Genomic DNA, 23,755 nt, shown 5'->3' with positions numbered 1-23,755 from the left:
CCAATGGAATAGATACTTTAAAAGAGACAGTTTACAAACTTCACAAAAAACCTATTGTACGTTAGCTCTTCAGCGGCAAGTTGTTTTCCAACCCAATTAATAACTAAACAAGAAATTAATCCAGAAAACAAAGAAAAACATGCAAAGCAGATGAACAGCAAAACAAAACGAGCAAAGCAACGAACAGGCTAAACAACAACACAACTCATGCAAACAATTGACAAATTAAACCTACATGCAAACAAAACAAACAAAAAATACAATTATAAATAAACGTACTGAAAATAATAGAGGGACTCACCAGAAACGGTTGAACCCTGGCCAAAATAAAGAATAAATCAATTGGGTTAATGACACCCAGCTGAAAAGACGAAACAAAAGCATGGACAAAACAACGGCGTTGGCGTGGCTGCGCTCCCCTTGCGCCACGGACAATTAGGCCAGGTGCGCGCCAGGAAGCGGCAGGAGGAGGAAGCGGGGAAACCACACAATCCACCGCCAAGTCCCGAACACCTCAGGATCTAAAAATAAAATTTAAGGTGAACTATGGCACCGAGCCCAACAAGCTGACAATGAACCCACCTACCTCGGTTAAGAACTCCACGCCCACGACGCGTGCCTGACCACACGCACTCCCAGAGAGCAAAACGGGACCATCAACACAACCACAATCCTAAACCCAAAGGAAGCACAATCACCACAAAGTAATCTAAAATCCAACAGAAGGAAAATCACAAAACTAACCTGGAGACCATTATTTGATGCTTGTGGAAGGACAGGATCACGGGAGCTCACACAACGCCATCTCCACAGCCCAGAACAATTGCATGTGAGACACACCTGGCTTTAAAGGCTACATTGGTGCCGCCCACCACTCACCTTAAAGGTGAATCTGCACCAACATACCACATTCGGAAACTTTTTCTTTTTCAACATAATAAATGTGACATTCAATTGACCTGTTATGACTCAGATGTTGGGTGTCTGCCCCCCTCTGCTGCTGCTGCATCGCTGTGGAAAACCTGGAGCGGAAGAGTTATCTGCGGCTTATATGTGTATGTTTACTGGGTTTTTTTTTTTTTTTTACTTTGGGGTTGTGGTTTATAGTCCAGTACGGCTCATAGTTTGGAAAATACGGACTATAATACTTCCTGGATTTATTCTGTGAAGAACCCAGAGAGGTTTATTTGATTGTGCTTTCTGGAAAAGAATACATTTTTACATTTAGGCACTTCTGCAATCGTCTCACTTTTTCTGTTACAAACTGACTCGGCCCCCAGCAGAGAAGGGAAAAGTTATGTGGCCCTCACAGGAAAAAGTTTGGGGGCCCCCCGTTCAGAGTTTATTATCCATCCAAAGCTCTTTGATTGTTTCCTTTCCTTTTCCCAGTCAGGTTTAAGCACCTCTAATGTTGGATGACCATTTCTTTGTCCCTATAAATTTGACCAATAGTTTAAAGATAATTGATTCATTCTAACTTTAAGAGGCATTTCTCCCATTTCAACCTGTAATGCTGCTGTTGAGGTTTTAAAAGTGCCAGTATATTTTAATGACTTTCTATCAGCTCCCCGCTCTGTTCCAACTAAACACCTCATTACATTTAATACTTTCCTCCATTTATCTATTATTTTCTTAATAGCCACTCCCCATGTCATTCTTTCATCAAACCACATCCCAAGAAATTTTAATTGTTTAACTCTTTCTAAATTAATTAATTAATAATTAATTAATAACCCTTCCCTCCACATCATATCATACGCTCTCTCTCAATATAAAAAAATATTGCCACAACACTCTTTGTTCACTTGAGCCTTTCTAATTTCATGCTCTAAACATAAAACTGGATCCATTGTACTTCTCCCTCTCCTGAAACCACTCTGATAAGACGACATAAGTCCCTTCTTTATAATATATTAATCTTTCATTTATCATTCTCTCCATTATCTTACATAAGTTGGATGTTAACGCTATCGGCCGATAATTTTCTGGTTTTGACTCATCAATCCAAGCAGTGATTGGAATAATCACTGCTTCCTCCAACTTTTTGGTAGTTCCCCATCCTCCCATATCTGGTTACACATGTCTAATAAAATATTTTTTAGAAGATTCACTTAAATTACTAAGCATAACATAACAAATTTGGTCTTTTCCTGGAGCTGATAGCTTAAATTTTTAAGTGCCCTATTCAGTTCTGTTATTGTAAATGAAATTTTCAATGGATAATTTGTATCTCCCATTTGCTGTAATAAATCCTTGTTTTGTAAAATTGTCTTTTCCTTTTTTTCCTCCTTCACTACTATTTTCAGAACTATGAATTTTAACAGAAGTATTTACCAACATTCTGCACACCTCTCTGGTGGGGAAGGAACCGGAGCCAGTGTGCGAGGCTGAGAGGTTCTGGCTAGAAATAGTCAGCCTCACCTCGATGCATGGCTCTGGTTCTGGAACCAGTCTCCTTGAGAGGGACTGGACGTACTTCCACTCTGGACTTGCCCACGGTGAGAGGCGCCGGGCTGGAGTGGGCATACTTGTTGCCCCCCATTTCGGCACCTGCACGTTGGGGTTCACCCCGGTGAACGAGAGGGTAGCCTCCCTCCGCCTACAGGTGGGGGATGGGTTCTGACTGTTGTCTGTGCTTACGGGCCGAACAGCAGTTCAGATTACCCACCCTTCTTGGAGTCCTTAGAGGGGGTACTGGAGAGTGCCCCTCCTGGGGACTCCCTTGTTCTACTGGGGGACTTCAACGCTCACGTGGGCAATGACAGTGAGACCTGGAGAGGCGTGGTTGGGAGGAACGGCCCCCCGATCTGAACTCGAGTGGTGTTCTGTTGTTGGACTTCTGTGCTCGTCACGGATTGTCCATCATGAACACCATGTTCAAGCATAAGGGTGTCCATATGGGCACTTGGCACCAGGACACCGTAGGCCGCAGATCGATGATCGATTTTGTCGTCGTTTCATCGGATCTGTTGCCGTTTGTCTTGGACACTCGGGTGATGAGAGATGCAGAGCTGTCCACTGACCACTACCTGGTGGTGAGTTGACTCCGGTGGTGGGGGAGGAAGCCGATCAGACCAGGCAGGCCCAAACGTGTAGTGAGGGTCTGCTGGGAACGTCTGGCGGAGTCCCCTGTGAGACGGAGCTTTAACTCCCATCTCCGGCAGAACTTCAAACACGTTTCGGAGGGGTGGGGGACATTGAGTCTGAGTGGACCATGTTCCATGCCTCCATTGCCGAGGCGGCTTATTGGAGCTGCAGCCGCAAGGTTGTTGGTGCCTGTCACGGCGGCAACCCTCAAACCCGTTGGTGGACACCTTCGGTGAGGGATGCTGTCAAGCTGAAGAAGGAGTCCTGTCGGGCCTTTTTGGCCTGTGGGACTCCAGAAGCAGTTGATGGGTATCGGCGGGCGAAGCGGCATGCGGCTCAGGTGGTCGCTGAGGCAAAAACTCAGGCGTGGGAGGAGTTTGGAGAGGCCATCGAGACAGACTTCCGTATGACCCAACAGCTTCCACCCAGAAATTGGGTTATGAAAATAACCCAGCATTTTTTACTGTGTATCTTCCGACGGGGAAAAAAAATCTATAAATATTGTAGAATCTATATAAATATACAGCCCTAGTCCTAATACAAACCTCCCAAAATGTGAGGAGCTTTAGACAGAGTGAAAATAACATATTATATAAATATTTCATTGACACTTAACATCAGTGCTCCCCAAACTACGGCCCGCGGGCCGGATCCGGCCCGCCTCCACATTTGGTCCGGCCCCCTGAACAATACCAGACAGCATTCAGATTTTTTTTCATATGTTGTATTTTCCGGATTTTTCTTCAACCACCAGGGGGCTCTTTAGCAGGAAGTGTGTCCTGTAAACTGTGGGTGTTTTGCATGGCGCATTGCTGCCATCTGTTGGACTTTTAGGGAACTGCTTGACTTTTATGTTATTTAATCAGTACGGTTGTTTGCTAGCAGTAGAGCAGATGAACACACGTGTTTGTTATGAACAGTCGAATTCTTCGAAGCAATGCCTGTAAGTAGCAGCTTATACTTCAAAACGAGCCTTTATGTTAACATATGAGGAATTAATATGTTAAAGTTACTTTCCCTCAATGGAATATATACTAGTCAGTCCCAGTGACCGTTTCACTAACAGTTTTTGCCCATGTGCTTTCTGGGTAAAAATCAATCGAGAAACGCGCTGCTCCCCCCCTGAACAGTTTCAACCTTCAACCCCCCTCCCCTCCCTCAACAATCTCCGGCAGCCCAGGTGATAAACTTGTAACACATGTTCTGTTACAAACTGACTCGGCCCCCAACAGAGAAGGGAAAAGTTATGTGGCCCTCACAGGAAAAAGTTTGGGGACCCCTGCTTAACATTATAGATTAGCAATGAAGGTATCCAAAAGTGAATACATTATTCAGCAAACCAAACATTTTGACATTAATTATTAGGGTTGCTATTAACAAGAACCCAAAATACAAATCATTTATGTTAATTTCTAATTTATACATCATCATTCTATCCACTCACTGTTTATCTGTCTTCCTGGGGAATCTTCAGTGTAAGAAAGTGAGAAAACATGTCCAAAACTTGTAACCTTAATTAGTGATAAAAAAGACTGAATTTAAAGTTTTAAACGCCGATCAATTAGTGACCAAAATGTGAAAACATGGAAGGTTTGATTAAAACTAGAACTAGTCAGATTAGAAGGAATAAAGCTTTATTTGTACTCAGTATAACTTGAACATCAGATGAATCATATTTAAACGTATTGAGAAGTTAAAAACAACAGATTGTTAATGCACTTCAACTCTGTACACTGTAAAAATTATTAGGGTGGTTAAACTTAAATACTTGAGTTCAATTTCTCCACTAATAATGCCAAGTTCAGTTTCCTAAAAAATAATTACACCGGACTTCTGGTGTCATGGCGATTAGTATGGCAGCATAGAAAAGAGGTCCTGCATCGCTAGATATAAAACCCACCTAATTCAAAGTATCAACGCGCTAAAAGTTTATTTTTCTCAATAAGAATGAGTGGGGATAAAAATAAGAAGGTTCGAGTCCAGTCTCGGAGCTCAGAAATGCGACACGAAAGCAAAGCTCGCGGAGCACACCCGGTCGAGGAAGGAGAGAAGATGGCGGATGAGGCCTTGCCTGCTACAACTAGCTCACTGAGAAAGGTGGTCGGTGAAGTAATGGCGGAGGGCACCCGGGACCTCAAATCAGAGATGAAGGAGTTAGCGCAAGTGAGAATGAGCTTAAAGGAGGAAATTAAAGTCCTATTGAACGAGCTGACAACCGAAATAAATCAACAGGTTAACGCCGCTATCAACAGGACCGAGGAGATGGGTAAGCGCCTTGGAGAAATGGAGAAGAGCATGGCAGAGAAAGAGAGATGGGACATTGGAGTGAGAGAGGCTATCGTCCAGCTGCTAAATGACCAGAAATTATTTGGGGGAAAATCACGGATTTGGAAGGACGCTCACGCCGGAATAACTTGCGGATATATGGCATCCCTGAAAATGCGGAAGGTACCTCAATGCAGAGGTACGTGGAAAACATGCTTAAAACTGAACTCAGTGACAGTTTGGACTTAGACAGTGAGAAGAATCTGGGGATAGAGAGAGCCCACAGAGCGCTGGGTGCGCAGCCTCCAGCAGGTGCTCCACCTCGGTCCACGGTGGTACGCTTCCTGAAATATAACGTTAAAAAACAAATCCTCCGCGCGGCGTGGAAGAAGCCTATATATACACAAGAAAAACGCATATTCTTCGACCACGACTATGCTGAAATAATACAACAGAAGAGGAAAGAGTACGCTCCGGTTAAGAAAGTGCTCAAAGAGAAAGCTATTCGGTTCCAAACCCCGCTGGCCAAAATGTGTGTGCACTTTGACTCCGGCGTGATCACCTACAACAGTGCGGAGGAGGCTGCGTTGGACCTGAGATTCACGGTGGGGCCGGTGTCTGCAAACAGATCCAAAGCCATCACAGCGGGGACAATCAACAATCTTCTGCAAATGGATATAGTGGGATGGCGACGCGCTGGGAGCACACCTGGCCTGCGAGAGAGCGTACGGGAAAAGCTGAAGGCGTTTCAGCGACCAGGCAGAGAGGACGTCGTTATGGATGAATAACCTTCCTCAACTCCACCGAAGACACGTTTGAGCACCTCACAGCGAGAGTTCAGGTCAGGTACCATTCAGAGCGTCAAGGGGTGGCCGTCTCTGCACAGGAGTATGGTGAGGACTGTGACTCCCCTTCATATCGGGAGTGATGAAGAACCGATGCAGGTGACTCTTAAATTAACCTTTTCAGTTTCCTTTCTTCAAGTAGGCAACTAAGCAGGGGCCCCACTAGTGGCAGTTACCCCCTACATTAAGAGGAATAAAGGATCCTCTTATTTGGAAGACCTGTTAATTGTTATGTCAAGGTCTGTTATGTATTTCTGTTTTTTGTGTGTTCTGAGGGCTAGGAGTGTTGTTATGCAGGTAGGAAAAAACATGTTCGTGTTTAGAGGATATGCAGTATTATAATATACAGATTTTGAATGTGAATGGTATAAAAAATCCAATTAAAAGGAGCAAGAACATTTCAAAGTTTAAACGAGATCAGGTTGGCATTGGTTTCTTGCAGGAAACACATTTGTCGAATGAAGAACGAGAAAATTAAGAAAATGGGTTATAGAAAAAAACATATTATGTTTCTCACAGATCTGGGAAAAAAAGAGGGGTAGCCATTCTTATACCAAACAGTATCAGGTTTGATTTAATTGCAGAACATAAAGATAAAGAATGCAGATATGTGTTATTAATGGGGAAGCTGGAACAGGAAGAGGTCACCCTATGCAATATCTATGCTCCCCCTGGTAGTAGCATTGACTTTCTTGTGGCCGCAGAAGCAAGTGGCACATGTATATGTGCAGGTGATTTGAATTTACTCTTAAACCCAAAAATGGACACGACTAGCAGTGAAGGAGGAAGGACTCGCTTAGAAAAGCAATTCAAAAAAATCCTGCAAGAACTGGGTCTTGTGGATGTATAGAGATCTTTCCATAAATATGACCGTGAATTTACTTTTTACTCAACGAGACATAACATACATACTAGAATTGATTATTTTTTTATGTTCAATAAGGATCTTCACAGAGTAAAAGATTGTAAAATAGGACAAAGAGACATCTCCGACCACTCTGGTTTAACTATGAAAATTAATTCAGCTAGAAGCACTAAAAACACGTTATGGAGGCTTAACACAAGTTTATTAAATAGTATGAAATTCACAACAGAAATGGCAAAAGAGCTTAAAACTTACTTAGAATTTAACGATAATGGTACAGTTAGCCCTACAATTCTGTGGGATGCAGCCAAGGCATATATTAGGGGTAAAATAATTGCAAAATGTGCTAACTTAAAGAAGGTCAGAGCGAAAAAACTAACAGACTTACAAGAAAATTTAAAAAGATTGGAGCAGCTGCATTCGATTAACAAAAGCCCTTCCTTACTGGAACAAATGAGGCCGGTTAAGCAGGAGAGTCACAAAAATTTAAATGAGGAAATTGAAAAAAAACTTCTAAGGTGCTTTCATGGAGGCTCGGGAAACAACAGGTGGAAAACACAATCTATAAAAATCGGAATCCAAAAACTAACAAGATGATTAATAAACTTGAAGAAATTCAGAGATCATTTGAAGGATATTATGCAGCTCTGTACACACAGCCAGACAAAATGGATAATCAAACAATTCAAAAATTTCTTAACTCCTTGGATCTTCCATCTATAGGAAAAAACCAAAATGACAAGTTAATGGCAGAAATATCAGCTGAGGAAGTTGACCGAGGGAAATCCAATCTTAAGACCAATAAATCACCAGGCTGTGATGGTTTCCCTCCGGAGTGGTATAAGGCCATGAGGGAATCTGTTCTCCCACTACTGAAGGCCTCCTTCAACTACACCCTGGGAGGGGGCGCTCTTCCACCATCATGGCGAGAGGCGTTTATATCGGTCATACTAAAGGTGGGGAAGGACAAAGCGGATCCTAAAGGGTATAGACCAATTAGTGTATTAAATATAGACTACAAACTATATGCAGCAATATTAGCCAAGAGATTAAGTACCCTGATGCCTTTCCTGATAGATGAGGACCAGACAGGTTTCATTGGTAATAGACAAACGCATGATAGTATAAGAAGGGCCGTTCATATAACTAAAGAAAAATCAAGCACAGTCCTTCTCAGCTTAATGCCGAGAAGGCATATGATACTGTAGGGTGGGAGTTTTTGTTTCAAGTAATGAAGAGATTTGGGTTCTGTGATAGATTTATCCAATGTATAAAAAATGTGTATTCTTCACCAAAAGCAAGAATTAAAATCAATGGAAGCCTCTCGAATCAAACATTACAACGAGGATGTGGGCAGGGCTGCCCTTTAAGCCCACTACTCTTTAATCTTTTTATCGAACCACTGGCTCAGGTTCTTAGGGAGGAGGCTGAGTTGGAGGGGTGACTATAGGGAATGTGGAAAACAAAATATGCTTGTACGCAGATGATGTTTTAGTAGTAATTAAAAACCCTGAATCTGGTATTCCATTGCTTATGAGCATCCTGGAAACATATGGCAGACTCTCAGGCTATAAACTCAACATACAAAAAACCCAAATTCTGACCCTTCATTTTGTTCCGTCAAAAGTTAATAAATAGTTATCAATTTAATTGGCACCAATTACAAATAGAATACTTGGGGGTTATACTAACAAAAAACTTGGCTCAATTATATGAGGTTAATTACAAACAAATAAGAAAATATATGAGGACCCGGAGAGGTGGAGCCTGCTTCCCCTTGACCTTGGCAGCAGAATCCGAACAATAAAGATAAATGTTCTTCCAAGACTATTGTACATATTTACAGCTCTTCCAGTAGAGGTTCCAGCAAAACAATTTAGGGAGTGGGATATGCATTTTTCAAGGTTTATATGGAGCAATAAAAGGCCAAGAGTAAGATACTTGACCCTGCAGCTGCCTGGGGATTGGGGGTCGGGGGGTGTATGGGTCTACCTTGCCTGGTGGATTATTACTTGTCTGCCCAGATTAGACCTCTGGTGTGCTGGTGTCTATGAGGCTAAATGGAAGGATATAGAGCTTTCCTTGTTGGACGTCCCTATACAGTCTGTTCTGGGGTGCCTGGATGGGCTGCCCCAGGTATACCAATTACAAAATCTGTGTTTGAGTTTCTCTTTGAAAAGGTGGGCAGAGGTAGTTAAAAAGTTCAACCTCCATAAACAGATAGGAGTATTGAGTTGGCCGGCGTACCACCCACGTTTCCTCCCAGCATTGATAGACCACAAATATAGAAGATGGGCGAAACAGGGAATCACTGCATTCTGTAATATAATTAAAAACGGGGAGTTGGTCAAATTTGAGGATTTGTGCCGGACTTATGACGTGGGCAGAGGAGATTTCTACCGTTATTTGCAGGCCCGGAGTTTCTTCAGGAAAGAAATCAAAACTTATGACTTGGATAGTGCAAATATTTATGGATTCATACACTGGTAAAAATACAAAAGGCACTATAGGCAAACTTTATAGAAATTTATCATCTATGAATAAGAAATCAACTGATTATGTCAGACAACGATGGGAAAAGGAAGCAAATGTAATAATTTTACCGGAGGTCTGGTTGCGGATTTGGAGGAATATTCTGTCCACCACAAATTCTTTAACATGGCGCGATTTCTGTTGGAAGAATCTAATCAGATTTTTTATTACACCAAAGCAGAAATCGAAGCTGGGTGATTCTCAGTCCTCTTGCTGGAGGGAGTGTGGTGTGGCTTCTGCAGACTGTTTTCATATCTTTTGGGACTGTCCATAGTTGAAAACATTCTGGAAGGATGTTAATCGAGTAATCTATGAAATTCTGGGTATATCTTTAGCCCTCTCATTTTCTGCTATGTACCTTGGAATACCCCCTGAAGGACTAGATAATAAGGACACTTACATGTTGAAGATATTTTTGATTGCAAGCAAGAAGGCGATTACTAAATGCTGGCTCCAGCCTAGACCTCCTACTCTGAAGCTTCTTGTGAATATCATAAACTTGATATACAATATGGAAATGTTGACATTTACAATACGTCTCCAGAAGGAGAAAGGAGAGAGACTTTGGGAAAAATGGGATTATTTTATAACCAAAAGTGTGTAACAGTTGATGGTTGTGATTCTACATCACTCAGACAGACACCTGGAGCTCTCTTTGTATTTATTCTGTGTAATTTTATACTGTGAAATGTCTGCATTGTGATGGTCATCAGTATGACTGGCTGCTACCTGTCCTAGCCCTCATGTTCTAAGTGTATGTGTTATATAAAAACAAATAAAAATAAAGTTTAAAAAAAATATATATATATATATATAATTACACCAAATATGCTTCCATTTCAAATATCAAACATTTATTTTTATCTTTCTCTATCAAATACAGATGAGACAAGCCTTAAATCAAGTGTAAAAGAAAACATTTGTCCAAGAAGCAAAAGTGTTGACATTTATTGGAGGACTGACTAATAAAAACAGAAATACTTTTTTTGACAAATAACAGAAATAATTTTTGATATACATCTCAATAAATAAATGAACTTAAAAGGCACCAATTAATATCCTTACCTAATGTTTTATGAATTTAATTTACCATATTCATTTTCCCACCTTGGTTTCAACAAATTATAGATTTCAGCACAATTTAGTTTGTTTTAAAAATTTTGTTTTCCCCTTTACTTGTAGATTCATTTATGACTCTTAAATATTTATTTTTTATAATTTTTCCCCCCAAACTTTTTTCCAGGTGTTGCTTTTTCTCATGTTTTTACTTTACCTTATGCATTTCTGCTTTATTGTGCAAATAAGGTGGGAGGTGACATTATTCTAACGTCCGCTGGCTGTGGGGGCTGTCCTTCATGGTTAAGTCCAACTATTGGTCAACAGATCTGCACATGGATTCTGCTCCTTCCTGTCTGTTGACCAATAGTGGAGGAGCTGACCCAAGAAAGACAGCACACTTTATTTGCAAAATGAGACATAACACAAGACAGATATGTAAAAATAAAATGAAACTAAAAAGACTTGGGGCAAGGGGACACACACACACACACACACACACACACACACACACACACACACACACACACACACACACACACACGCACTTAAGACACGAATGCATCTACAAGTAAAGGACAAACACACATATATATTAAATTATGTGCTAAAAAATATAGTTTGTAAGCTGGAAAAATATGAAGGTAAATTATAAAAAGAGGTTGAAGTTCTTATATTTAATTAATTGGTGCCTTTAAAGTGTACTTATTTATTGGTCAGTTTTAGTCCTCCATAGAAATTAGACCATTATTGTAAAAATATTCTAACCACGTTCAACAGTGGCAGTGATACAACCAGCTACCATCTCTCAAAAACAGTCCAAAAAGTGCTAAACGATCAATCAGTGTTTTAAACTCAGGACAACCCTGAGAGGTTTTCCACAATTCAGCACAATGCTAAATGTTTTAGTACATAACCATTAGTATTAACACTTAGTGTATAGAATAAACCAAACAGGAACTCTTATGCAAGAAAATAAAACTGAAAACATACCAGATGTTACAGTTTGTACCTCAGGATTTGTTTCTCAAACCATGTAGTGGAGCTGAGGCCTGGTCTGGTTTGATCTTCATCACCACTCTCTGAAGAAACTCAAACGAGTACTTCATGTCATCTGGATACTTGAGATTGACACAGTAGATGACACCCATAAGCGTAGCAAATCCAAGTGTCACATCTTTAATGTTGTGAAGCACAATGGTCTCCTCCACCACAACTGCCATATCGAAGACCTCGTGTGGGATGGGCTCCCTGTTCACCAGCTTCACAGGCAATCAGGAGACCAACCTGCATCCCCTTCATGGCATCATCCAGAAAATCAGCATGGGCCTTAAAAGAAGAAATAATTGACATTTGTGTGCAAGTAAAGAATGCAAACACTGTGGTATCTTTATACTGCAAGTTTTTATGCTATTGTGAGGTTTAACAATCTGCACGTTTTGACACTTGTGGGTTTGTATGATGCACTTCTGTTCAGTCAGTGAATAACCTGACACACACTCCCAGTTTGTCAAAGCATAGAGCATAATGGCAATGAAACAGGCCACTGTTGTGGATGAGGCCAACATCAAGAAGCATTAGACATTGAAAATAAGCCAGTTTTGTGTACACCATATTCAAAGTATTTTCAGCACTTTGTCAGCTAGTCCTTCTTTTTGACAAATGTTTTTCATCCACAGAACTTGTATTTTCATGCACATGAACACAGTGTGTGGCAGATTAAAAACCACTATGGTGAAGCACTGAAATTATTCTAAAAATGTAGAACACTAGCAGTGTTTCCATTTTAATGAATTTTTTTAATCAAATTTTTAACATGTCAAAAGAAATTTAAAAAGAAAATGCAAATCAGGCATGTTTCCATCAACTGGCTTTGAGCAAAATCAATTAGGATACACAAAGTAATTACATCAGAATTTGATGTTATGTATGGCTGTAGTAAACAGGAAGTAATGTCTTTACAAGGACTAAAAATAAGTTTTTGCAAATACAAATGCTACAAAAACTTTTAAAAAATGATAACAAGAAAGAGGAATAGGCAAATATGTAAAGAGTTTTTGTAATATTTGTTAGACTTACATCACACATCCTGATGACAGTTGATGGATCTTCGCCAGCAGCTCTTCTCCTTTCATTTGTGTCCTGCAAGAGATGAGACATTCAGTAAGATGAATATATTTTAACAAAAATAACAAATATGCCTTGTTTTCTAGCCATCTTCAGTTCTGCTTACATCTTTTGCAAGGCAGTCCAAAATGTCTTTGAGTGGCTGCTTCTTTCCAGATTTGGTTGCTGCTTTGTAGACCTCCAGCAGTCTCGGAACCAGGCCATCAAGTCCGTCAAGAAAAGATTCCAGAAGGTCTTTGGTGACGATTCTTGTAAATTCAGCCCTAATCTGAGGTGACAGAATATAAAACTTGTCTCAATAGGACACAGTTAACTCAGTCTTAAATCACTAAATCTCTTGGTGGAACCAATTCAGTTGTGCGATTACCTGTCTCTCATGGAACAGAGCTGGCCATCGGGAAATGAGCTCTGTGATGTGTGGTTGATCTCCTACGATCTCAAAACAAAAAAGTATTTTAACATTTAAGATAATCAGTAACACCAGTGTGGGGCAAGGATACATGAAACAAAGGACACGGCTAATTACTGACGCACAGCCTTTCCCGAAGCTGCTGACCTGGAGTCAGCATGTCGATGCAAAACTTTGACCAAGCTCCACATATGTGCTTCTGAGAAAGGGTACAATACAAAAATTGTGGTAGCTGCTTGTATTTTCTCTTAAGAAAAGTCCTATAAGCGCAACCGAGTAGCATACTGCGTTTAGCTAGCTGCATTAACTAACTCCTGCCCTCGACAGTTAGCAAGATGTTGTTTTATGTCCCGTGTTTAAACATGTAACAGAGACACGAACTTTTAGCTCTTAATAACATAATTTAAAAGAGGATGGTATTACCAAAAAACGACAAATGCAGCTTACCTTACCTCTAGGGCTCCAGCTCGCTTCGTATTTAGAAAAAATACCCCGCCAAATTTAAACAGCCTTTGGACGGATCCAGGTCTTAGAAAAAATAGTATTCATCCGCGACTTTGCTTTCGACGTCCCTAATCTGATCAGGTGGTGTTCCTCTTCTCCATTTAATAAGCACTTCTAACTGGGATGAAGAACTTTATAAAGTCTTACTAAATCTTACATCATATTTAGTCCCTTATCAGATAAAGAGCGAATTTCCGGCACTATTTGGATCTCGCATTAATATTGCCAGTGGTGATCAGTTTTTACAAGATCTGGCTACCATTTTATGTTCACACATTTACATTTATGTTTAATTGAACTGACTCACATTCTTGAGTTGAAATGCCAAAAACAATTGAAATTATGTTGAAATTACATAACTCATTATGTTAATTGGAAGTAACTTATAGAAAAACGTTATGTTAACTAATGGAGGGGATGACTTTTAACAGTGTAAGAACATCAGCCACATTTTTTAAATTAGAAATGTTTCATCAGCACACTGAGCTCATGTGATTCCTGCTTCGGAAAGGTGAAGGTCTCTGGACATCCCGAAGGTAAACACCGACCACAGGCAGGAAGACGGACACTGATGAGACCCTACAACTCAGAGGCTGCAGGAAGAACCACGATGGTCTGCAGCGACAGTTTACCAACATCTGAAAACACATTGGAATATATTATGAATGTGCGGCGCCAACACACAATTCTGACACTATTAAGTTATTTCTGACACCCCGACTAACATTAGCGCATGTATATTCAGCAATGTATTACAAGGTTTATAGTAGTTTAATACAAAAATCATCGTTAGCTCACCTGCACCGTCACAGTCACCTGCTTTCCTCCCGCTGCAAGGTGGAGATCAGCTGTATTCCTGTATGTGTGGCATTCCTCCCACCGCACATTGTCTTGAAGTGTCAGAAAAATCAAAATCACAGGCTATAAAAAATAGCTCTGCTCTCTCTTCTTCTTTTGTATCAGAAAACAACAACTTGCGTTATGTCGCATAGTAATGAAGCACAGCACATAGCGCCTGGAGGCAATACCCTCCCCCCACCGCCAGGAGGCGGCACCCTGCTACATCGCTGAGCCGGGCCGGTGGAAACGCGGTCACTCCGAGGAGCCGAGCCGAGCCGAGCCGAGCCGAGCCGGGCTGCTGACGTAGAGCTGGTGGAAAAGGGGCATTTGATGCCATAAATTAAGGCGTTTTTTGGTTTTATCAACCAATATTTGATTAACACCTTTTAAAATAATTCTTAGAGATAATTATGCCTAATAAGTAACACTTTCTTTGACAGGAATATTACAAACAGACTCTAAATCACAATCTAACCGGTAGAAGTTCACATTTGTTCATATTCAAGTGAAGCCCTGAAACATCAGAGAAAGTTTGGATTAAATTTAAAGCAGGAGAAACTTGACTGCTATCTCTTAAAACAGAGTCGAATCAACAGCCAACTGACTAATTTGTATTTCTTTACCAAAAACAGAAATACCTTTCAGTTGATTTATAGAAATGTGGTCAGAAAGAATCAGAGCAGCTAAAAGGAAGAGATGAGGGGAAATTGGGCAGCCCTGCCTAATTCCTTGATATAGGTTAAATCTAGGTGAAATGCCATTTTTTTTATTTGACAGAGCAATTAGCATTACTATATAATGTTTTCATTGTATTGCAGGAAAAAAAAAGACCAAATCCAAATTTATGAAGACAGCTAAAGATAAAGTTGTGATCAATGGAATTATATGCCCTAAAAAGTCTAAAAAGTATGAAGCTGTTATCAGTAATTAATTCTGAATAGTCCAGAATAAGTCTGGTTCTTTCTTTGAAATAAAAAGTTGTTTAAACAACCATTTCAAAATCCTCTGGCTGATAACTTGATTCTGATGTGTTAAAACACTAAATATTTCCTTATTTGTTAAACCAATACCAACTGTAACTTTACAACACCCTCAGTATTCCTCATTTTAGCACAGTGTGAAAAGTTGTCATAAAATTATGATTCGTGTCCAACTTTACTCATATTTAAAACACAAAATAAAAAAATCTTAGTATGGCCCTCCTGCTTCATAAGCAAGTAACTGTAGTTCACAGAGAAAGGTCAGGAAATAGACAAAACCTATCTTTTTAATGTTAATGCATGACAGAAAATAATTGAGAAACACTGCTTTAAGGTTAAGAAGAATGAAGCTAATGTATGTATTGGGTAAACCTCCAGGGACATAATTATGGTCATCCATCAAAGACTGTGCTACAGGACTGGGGACATAAATATAATAGCTTTGGATGGATTGGGGACATAGAAGCTCAAAATTTAGGTTTGACACAGTTCCAGTATAGTTTTATGGTTCCACAATCATCAGTTCCACCATGGTTATTCATCACGCCAGTAGTTGATTTGCAATTAGGGGAATTTCTTAAAAAGGGAAAGATTCCAGAATAGGTTATAGTTAAAATGATCTTGAAAGATTTAAAGATAGCATAGTTATACAGATGGGTCTAAAGATCCAACTAGTGACAGAACAGATACAACTGTGAATATCCCACATCATAAAGTTGTGATTAAAAGGAGAACAACAATCATCTAGAAGTTTATGCAGCTGAATTAACTGCCATTATATTAGCTTTGAAATAGTTGCTTGATGATAATGTTAAAAAAGCAAATACATCTATAATTGCATCAGATAGTCAAGCTGCATTATTAAGTAGAAAATCTGGCAAATCTTATAGATTTGATTTATTATTAGTACATATCACTTCTTAGTTCAGCTATGAACTGTGCAGTGGAGCAGCTGGTAGCACTGTTGCCTTGCAGCAAGAAGGTCCTGGGTTCAACTCCAGGCCAGTTCTCACTGTGCATGTGTGGGTTCTCTCCATGTACCCTGGCTTGGCTCCCTCCCACAGTCCCACCCTCAAGTTTTTCAAAAATGACTATCAGGTTAAATTCACTGTGTGTGCATGGTTGTTTGTCCTGTCTGTCTCTGTGTTGCCTTGTGACACACTGGCAACTTATCCAGGGTGACCCTTGCCTCTTGCCTGAAGTGTTAGCTGGAGATAGGCACCAGCACCCCTCCTGACCCTACTAGGGACAAGGGTGTACAGAAAATGGATGGATGGATAGTTCAGCTACATAAGAAATGTCTTGTTTTGTCTGGATTCTTGCACATGTAGGTATTGAAAGAAATGAAGAAGTAGATATATTAGCTAAACATCCCCTGAAATTGGATTAACTTAAGAATTCCTAAAAGCAAAAGTGAGGAGAAATCTATTATTCAAAACAAAATCCTTAAGGTATCATGAGTGTATGCATGTGCATACACACATATACGTGTGTATGTGTGTGAATTTGCACACTTATATACACCATTGAGGTGTGTATTATAAAATCCCTCTGAATATAATTGATGATCACACTCCAGTCCAGTAGGTGGCGGTAAATGCACCTTAAGTTGATTGCCATCCGCCAATAAAACAAAAAAAAAGGAAGGAAGAAGAAGAAGCAAAAGAAGAAGAAGAAGAAGAAGAAGAAGAAGAATCTTTTACGGACGGGAAAGAAGGACCACCAACAGAAACAGAAGAAGCTATACTGGTAGGTTTGTTAGGTCATACGAGTTTGTTTTTCACTTTTGCTGGAGTTACCAGACGCTTTCAGAGACTAGAGCTGGAACTCGCCACCAGGACTTTCTTAGAGACCCAGTTTAAGAGCGAGTTTAGAACGAAAGGCTCTTTCTGTTCATCAATAACTCTTCTGTTTGATACTGTTTTAAGCACTGCTTTTAGTTTCTTTGTCCTAAAAACGGGATTTTAGAACTGAATTCTTAATGGTTTGCTAAATACTTCTCGGGGTTTACGTTTGAGCTGATTCAGATCGAAAGGAGGTAGTGACTCCTGGGCCCCATTTCAGAAAACGAGTTTGGTAGAAAACTCAAAGCAAGTTCAGGGGCAAGTATGTGCATATATGTCCATATATGTGCATATATGTGCATATGCGGGTGCAGAAAACTATGTAGCCGTTTTCCTTCATCAAATTGCTATTGCAACATATCCGTAACTGCTCAGTTCCCTGGTTGTTTGAACAAACTCTGAGCTTTTCCTACTCTTTAGTTGAGACCTGGCATAAGGCAGGCATCGTAGAAGGTGTTTCCTTTTCTGTAGGGGCCTGTAGATGTTGGAGAGCAAATATTCTGTAGAAATATCCGGCAGGTGTGAGGATTAATATACCCTTATACATGCATTGGTTGTGGCCATATTGTTGTGTGTCATGAAAATGTTTAAGAAAATAAGAATTAAAAAAAAGTCTAGCTGCCACAGGAAGTCTGACAGAATTTGTTCACGGCTATTCTGATTTAAATTTTGTTGTATTGGTCCAGAAAAGAAAATCCTGTTACTTCATCACACAATGTACAATATAGTTATAGGGTTTTTAGGGTTGTTGGTACAAAGTAACATGTATTCTCCATGAGTGGAGTCGTCGGGTCAGAAACCACTTGATGTGAAAACAAAAACATCCACAAGACCCTAATGAAGTTCTTGCTTCATGTCCAACAAAATAATAATCTTCATACATCTACTACATTTCTAGCAATTGCTGTAAGGCAATAAAGTGACTATATTAATGTTAAGGTAGGACTTAACATTCTGTTTGACAATATGTGGTGCCTATCAGACAGCATGTAGTGGTAAGCTAATTATTTTGTCTTGTTTTCTCTTTCCGTACTGGTTACTTGTTTTCCTTGGTTTTAAAAACCTTTTTAAAGAGATATTATTTTTCTTCTCCTTCTGGCATATCATTGGCCCAATATCATGAGCCATCCCTAAATAAATAAATATATATTTTCTTCCTATATATATTTACATACACTGATTGGGGAAAGTGTTTAGGTTGGAGTAGATGGACTGACATTTGTAACTGTTCAGCCAACATCGACTCGTCGCAGAGAAATGAAAGAATCAATGAAAATACTAAATCAATTTATTAAAGGGGTCAGTGATCACAATACGTTTGAATGTACTTATAATTCTTTATTTTTCATAGGTCTGAGGCTCATTTATGTGAAAAGGCAATTAAGAGCGCAGGGACAAGTGCTCATTTCAGTGTGTGCTTGGTGGTGACACTGAAGCCATGGGACCAAGGAAGAAGACTACTAAACTTCAGTCCTCAGGAGGGAGTAATGTGGACGAACAAGCCCTGACATCCTTTGAACGCAAGGACTACATCAATGAGCTGTCCCATGAAGTTCTCTGTCATATTTTCAGGTACACAGCAGAGACTTTATTTATTTATTTATTTTTAATTTTTAGACTTTTTTTGTTGACTGTCATTTGACTGACTGTCAAAAACTGATGTTTGCTATTTTTACCCGTCAATTTTTAAATGATAATTATGACATAGGCTATTCAGTTGCATTTAATTTCTACCGAGTTTAATTAATATTCAACAAGTTGAACAGAGAATACAGGACTTTATTCATCTGTTTTATATGTGAGCAGATCGCACGTCAAGTAGATGAACCTTTTATCTGTAATGACAGAAACCACTGACTGGGGCCCAATAATAACATCTGTACAATGAAATTAAATGACTCCCAGGGCTTCCCCCAGGGTATTATAAGCCTGGCACCCCGCCACCAGACTAAGCAGGGAAAAAAAAAATCACTTTTTTTTAGTTATTTTTAGTTATTATTTAACAGAGAAGCCGGATTGCAAGCTTCTCTGTTGCTCTGAACATTTCACTGGCGGAGCTGATTTATTCCTAAAAGATAAGTTTATAGAAGATATGTTCATACTTTATGCTAGGGATGCTCTGATCAGGTTTTTGCTGCCAATTCCGATGCTGATCTCCCATGAGGCCGATCTCTGCCAATCACCGATCTTTGCCGATTGCCTGGATTGACTAGTTTTAAAAACCCTAGTTTTTAAAACAACTAGTTTTACCCTAGTTTTCGCTTTAGGTAGAAATGATACTAAGTGATCTGGCAAAATTAAAAAATTATCTGGCAATAAATTCACCTAATTTAAGCATAAAACATGCAAAATACTTGCAGGTACAATACAGCAGCTATTCAGTCAAAAGAACAAATGAAAAACCTGCAATCAGTAAAATAATATTTAACAGTAAGGCTCTCAGTTCCATAAATTATTAGTCAAATAAATCTGCTTATATCAAATAATGTCAGGTAACAAAGGAGACATTCATTCAAAGTCAAATGCAGGTTGCATTAAAATAAACAATCCTGAGTTACTAAATCATAACTTTCTGATAGCATGGCTAGCTGATTAATGCTGGTTCTGATTGGTTGTTTCTGACTGAGCTGAGTAATTCTGCAGAAATACGGAGCAGGTTAAAGAGATCGATTTTTTTTCAGAGATTATCTGTCTTATGTTAGGACAGCGAAAGTTTTAATGCATATCTAAAATATATATTTGTATTTTTTTTAAGTTACATGCTGCAGCTTTAAGCTGACGTTCGGTGTGAGAGTTCACTGCTGGGTGGAGCAGAAACGGCGCCGTCTGTGAAATATTTCCACCAGTAGAGCTTAGAGCGAGCGCAGAACCAGCGTCTTGCACCGCCAGCTCGAAAACTAATTATTTTTCGGTTTATTCATTTAGCTTTCTTACCGTGATGCTAATCCGGGTGAGTCTTGGTAGTTAAGTGCTGCTTTACCTGCCGCTCCGGATGTCCTTTTGTTCTTGCTTTGAGCCTCGGTATAGCTGAACTCCGTCAAGTGCTTATTTTTTAAATGCCATATTATATTCATTGTGTTAATGCATTTTGACGTGCTTCACTCCCGAGGTAATTTTCCGCCGCAACACGCAAACTTCCCCATTCACTCTGAGCGTTACAGCTCCACACCACAGGGTTTGTTGCGCAGTGTGAAGAAAAGGGGATGAGCTGCACATGCAGGCTGCAAAGTGAAATAAATGTGATCGTTTTGGTGATCGATAACAAGAGGCCGTGATCGGCGATCACCGATCATACACTTTTTCACGAAAATCGGCCGATTATGATCGGTGGCCGATCGATCGGCACACCTCTACTTTATGCATTTAAAGCCAGAGAGCGGACCAATCACACAGCTGGCGTCTCTGCGCGTTGCCTCGCGCGCTGCAGCAGCTTGACCTCAGCGCAGATCACGCATGTCTCCTTTCAGTCAAACTGGATGTATATGGATATTTACATTAACCCTATGTGAGGAATTATGTCTCTTTGGAGAACTCTATTTCAAGGTAAGAACTTAAATCAATCTGTGTTAGATCTAGTTGTGCAGCTGTATGATCCGCAGGAATAACTCGAAGTCGCGCTTTCAGAGGTGCAGGTTGAGCGAGCGGTGAGAATGATTTCTAATTGTGAACAAAGAATTAAATGCAGCGTTTACATCTCAACACGCTGCCCAGCATGTGACTCTGTCTTCCCTGTAAAGTTCATGAATGTGTTCCCGGTTGGCCGGTGCGTTAATGGTTAACGAACCACCGCTAACCTCATCATGCAGGTTCAGCCCAGTGAGGAGCTTTCGTTCTCACCTCATAGTCACGCTTCATGCTGGTTTTATATTATTATTTTTTCGTTTACACGATGCACCAAACCCTATTAAATGCTTTGTCCACTTAGTCAGCCAGAGCTGGTGCCCACGGCCGCGTGGAGATCAGAGAAACTCGTCCCTTAAAGCTCGGACAACTAAAACAGTTTCTGTGACTCTTATTAAAACTTAACAGACAAGAAATGGAAAAATACTGAAGTCACATTAGTAGCGTTAAATTTGTTGAGCATCTCTGCGCGCAGTGCAGCATGTCACTAGATGTGACAGTTAGGCTTCCGTAGCCGTGTGTAGACTGGTGAGCATGCGCTGTACATCCAGTAGGTGTATAGGTGCATTAAGAAAAATAAAGCTGAGTTCTACAAGCTGCACAACGGGTCCACGTTGAGTTCTTCGTAAAGATAGCCGTCTATGACATGGTGTCCGAAGTGGCCGACAGGACGCCTACTGAGTGAGATATGGCACAGTTCGGACCACCAGAACCCTTCGACTTCTCCCGCCCGGCGGACTGGTGCATGTGGCGCCGTCGCTTCGGCCGCTTCAGAGTAACATCAAAGCTGGACAGAGAGAGCGGGGAAGTCCAAGTTAACACGCTTCTCTATGCCGTGGGAAGAGAGGCAGAGGCTATTTATGACTCTTTTGTGTATGAGGGAAAACGACGAAGGAGAGGCAGATGAAGAAACCGTAGAGATTCATCCCGAGCTGGACTAAACGACGGTAATGGCGAAATTTAGCGACCATTTTGTGCCTAAAAAGAACATTATTCACGACAGAGCTTGCTTTCATAAGAGAGTGCAGAAAGCCGGAGAGCCAGTCGAAACATTCGTTACAAGCTTATACGAGCTAGCACAATACTGTGAGTTAGGGGGCACCAGAGATGAACAAATTCGAGACAGGATTGTGATAGGCATATTGGACCGTGATGTTTCCCAAAAATTGCAGCTGGAGACCGACCTCACACTTGAACGAGCTATTCAGATAGCACGCCAAAGCGAACAATTCAAACAGCAGAGCGCGAGTTTGCGTGTGGAACATGCTGTGGACGGAATGAACCAAGGAAGACGGCATTTTCACACTAAAAAGAGCAACAACGATGCACAATGGCGGAGAAAACCGGATCTGGGTGAGTCCAAATATCTCCTTACATGCTCTCGCTGTAATAGACTCTTTTCACATGACGTCAGACAACATCCGTTTTGACTCGATGCAGTGTATCTTTAGTTCCGGTGTGTGGCGTTAAAACTGTTTCTGGACTCTAAAGCTGCTGCCACAAATATGATTTGAAGATATATCACTATTTGCAAACAATTTTTCTTAAACAACATAATCTAAACTGGACAAATTCCTCGCTGAATGATACCAGTTTGACTACGAAGGTACGTAGCTTTTTCTAGCTGTTAGTTGATATGCTAGGATAGCAATAGTAATTTGTTAGCTGGCTAACATTACGTAGCCTTTCTGTTTTGGAAATAGAACGTATTTAGGCTCTAATCTTAATCACATTTTTATAGTATAGACTGGGGTTGTCACCCGTCATGTAAAATGTGTGATCGTATTAAAGCCTCCTCACTTACGCTAGTTTCACCTCCCGCTGCTCCACCACGTCCTGAGAAGTTAACTCTTGCTACGATCAAGACATGAGGAGGAAGACGCTGTTTTAGATAGATGGATATTAAAGTTACATTGGAGAAATGTGATGAGCTATATATGTGTGTGTGTGTGTGTGTGTATTAGCTTAACTTCACATTTCTCCAATGAATATTTCTCAAAGGTTATGATTAGAAGGTTAAGTTTCTTTTACTTTGTCTACCTGCAGTTGTAGACTTGGCAGTAGAAAATTGATAACATATGAATAACTTTATATCCCTTTTAACAGGTTTCACTTGATTCTGCTGTGGTGCCTGTGGAAACGAAGTGCATGAAGTTTGTGCTCAGCTGGGAAAACCCTGTGGATCACATGGTGGGACTTCTGCTTCAAACTGCTCACTACAGTATCTGTACCTCTCTGTCATCCACCAGTTCACTGCAGACTGGCTCACGCCAAGGACCCAACATGGATGTCTTCTTAAGTTGTAAACCCTGAGTACATACTGTTGAAATAAAATTGATATGCCTTTTCTAAATACATTTTCTCTATCAATGATTTAAATTAAGTGTGATAATTATGTGTAATGTAGTGTGTGTGTGTGTATGTATATATATATATACATATATACATAATATATATATAATAAATGTAACCATCTGCAGTGTTTTAATATAATTAAATAGATGTTTTAAAGAAACAGCCACAAACCTTATATCTTTTCCACAATAGCAGCTTTAATTTTAGCATTTCCTCTCCTCCATATACTTTGTTGCCAGATGTGTAAAACTTACAAAAAGAAGCAATTTAAATGTAAAAGTTGCATATATGTAGATTACAAGAGAAGCTATTTACAATAGTTTTTTATAGAACTCTACACATCAGTTCATTTATTAATAGATACATATAGATATTAATTACAGAATAGATGCACAAAGATTTCATTTCTAACAGCTGCTTGCAGT

The 23,755-nt window shown here is 40.1% G+C and overlaps 1 protein-coding gene and 1 long non-coding RNA gene across 5 annotated transcripts in view; one reads left to right on the top strand and one right to left on the bottom strand.

The window, feature by feature from the left end:
* Nucleotides 1-10,823: 10,823 nt before the first annotated feature.
* LOC145553193 (uncharacterized) lies at nt 10,824-14,067 on the bottom strand. 2 transcript variants are annotated; one of them, XR_014089465.1, is made up of 5 exons: nt 13,634-14,067; nt 13,145-13,206; nt 12,884-13,045; nt 12,730-12,792; nt 10,824-11,979 (listed from the first exon to the last, which is right to left on the bottom strand). It is a non-coding gene; the product is annotated as an uncharacterized LOC145553193 (long non-coding RNA). The 2 variants fall into 2 exon arrangements; XR_014089464.1 differs by lacking the exon at nt 13,634-14,067 and having other exon boundaries at nt 13,145-13,225.
* Nucleotides 14,068-17,133: 3,066 nt separating this feature from the next.
* Nucleotides 17,134-23,755, top strand: part of fbxo38 (F-box protein 38) — a 66,421-nt gene continuing 59,799 nt past the window's right edge. For all 3 annotated transcript variants that reach the window (XM_081611915.1, XM_081611912.1, XM_081611911.1), the window contains exons 1-2: nt 17,134-17,259; nt 18,706-18,926. In XM_081611915.1, the coding sequence (XP_081468041.1) occupies nt 18,793-18,926 (134 nt within the window). In that variant the 5' untranslated portion in view covers nt 17,134-17,259; nt 18,706-18,792. The remainder of the gene's footprint in view (nt 17,260-18,705; nt 18,927-23,755) is intronic.

The sequence above is a fragment of the Poecilia reticulata genome, chromosome 10 (assembly GCF_904066995.2).
Source record: "Poecilia reticulata chromosome 10, P_reticulata-male-v2, whole genome shotgun sequence".
NCBI lineage: Eukaryota > Metazoa > Chordata > Actinopteri > Cyprinodontiformes > Poeciliidae > Poecilia > Poecilia reticulata.
The sequence above is the reverse complement of the archived record's forward strand: the minus strand, read 5'-3'. Positions and strand labels throughout refer to the sequence as shown.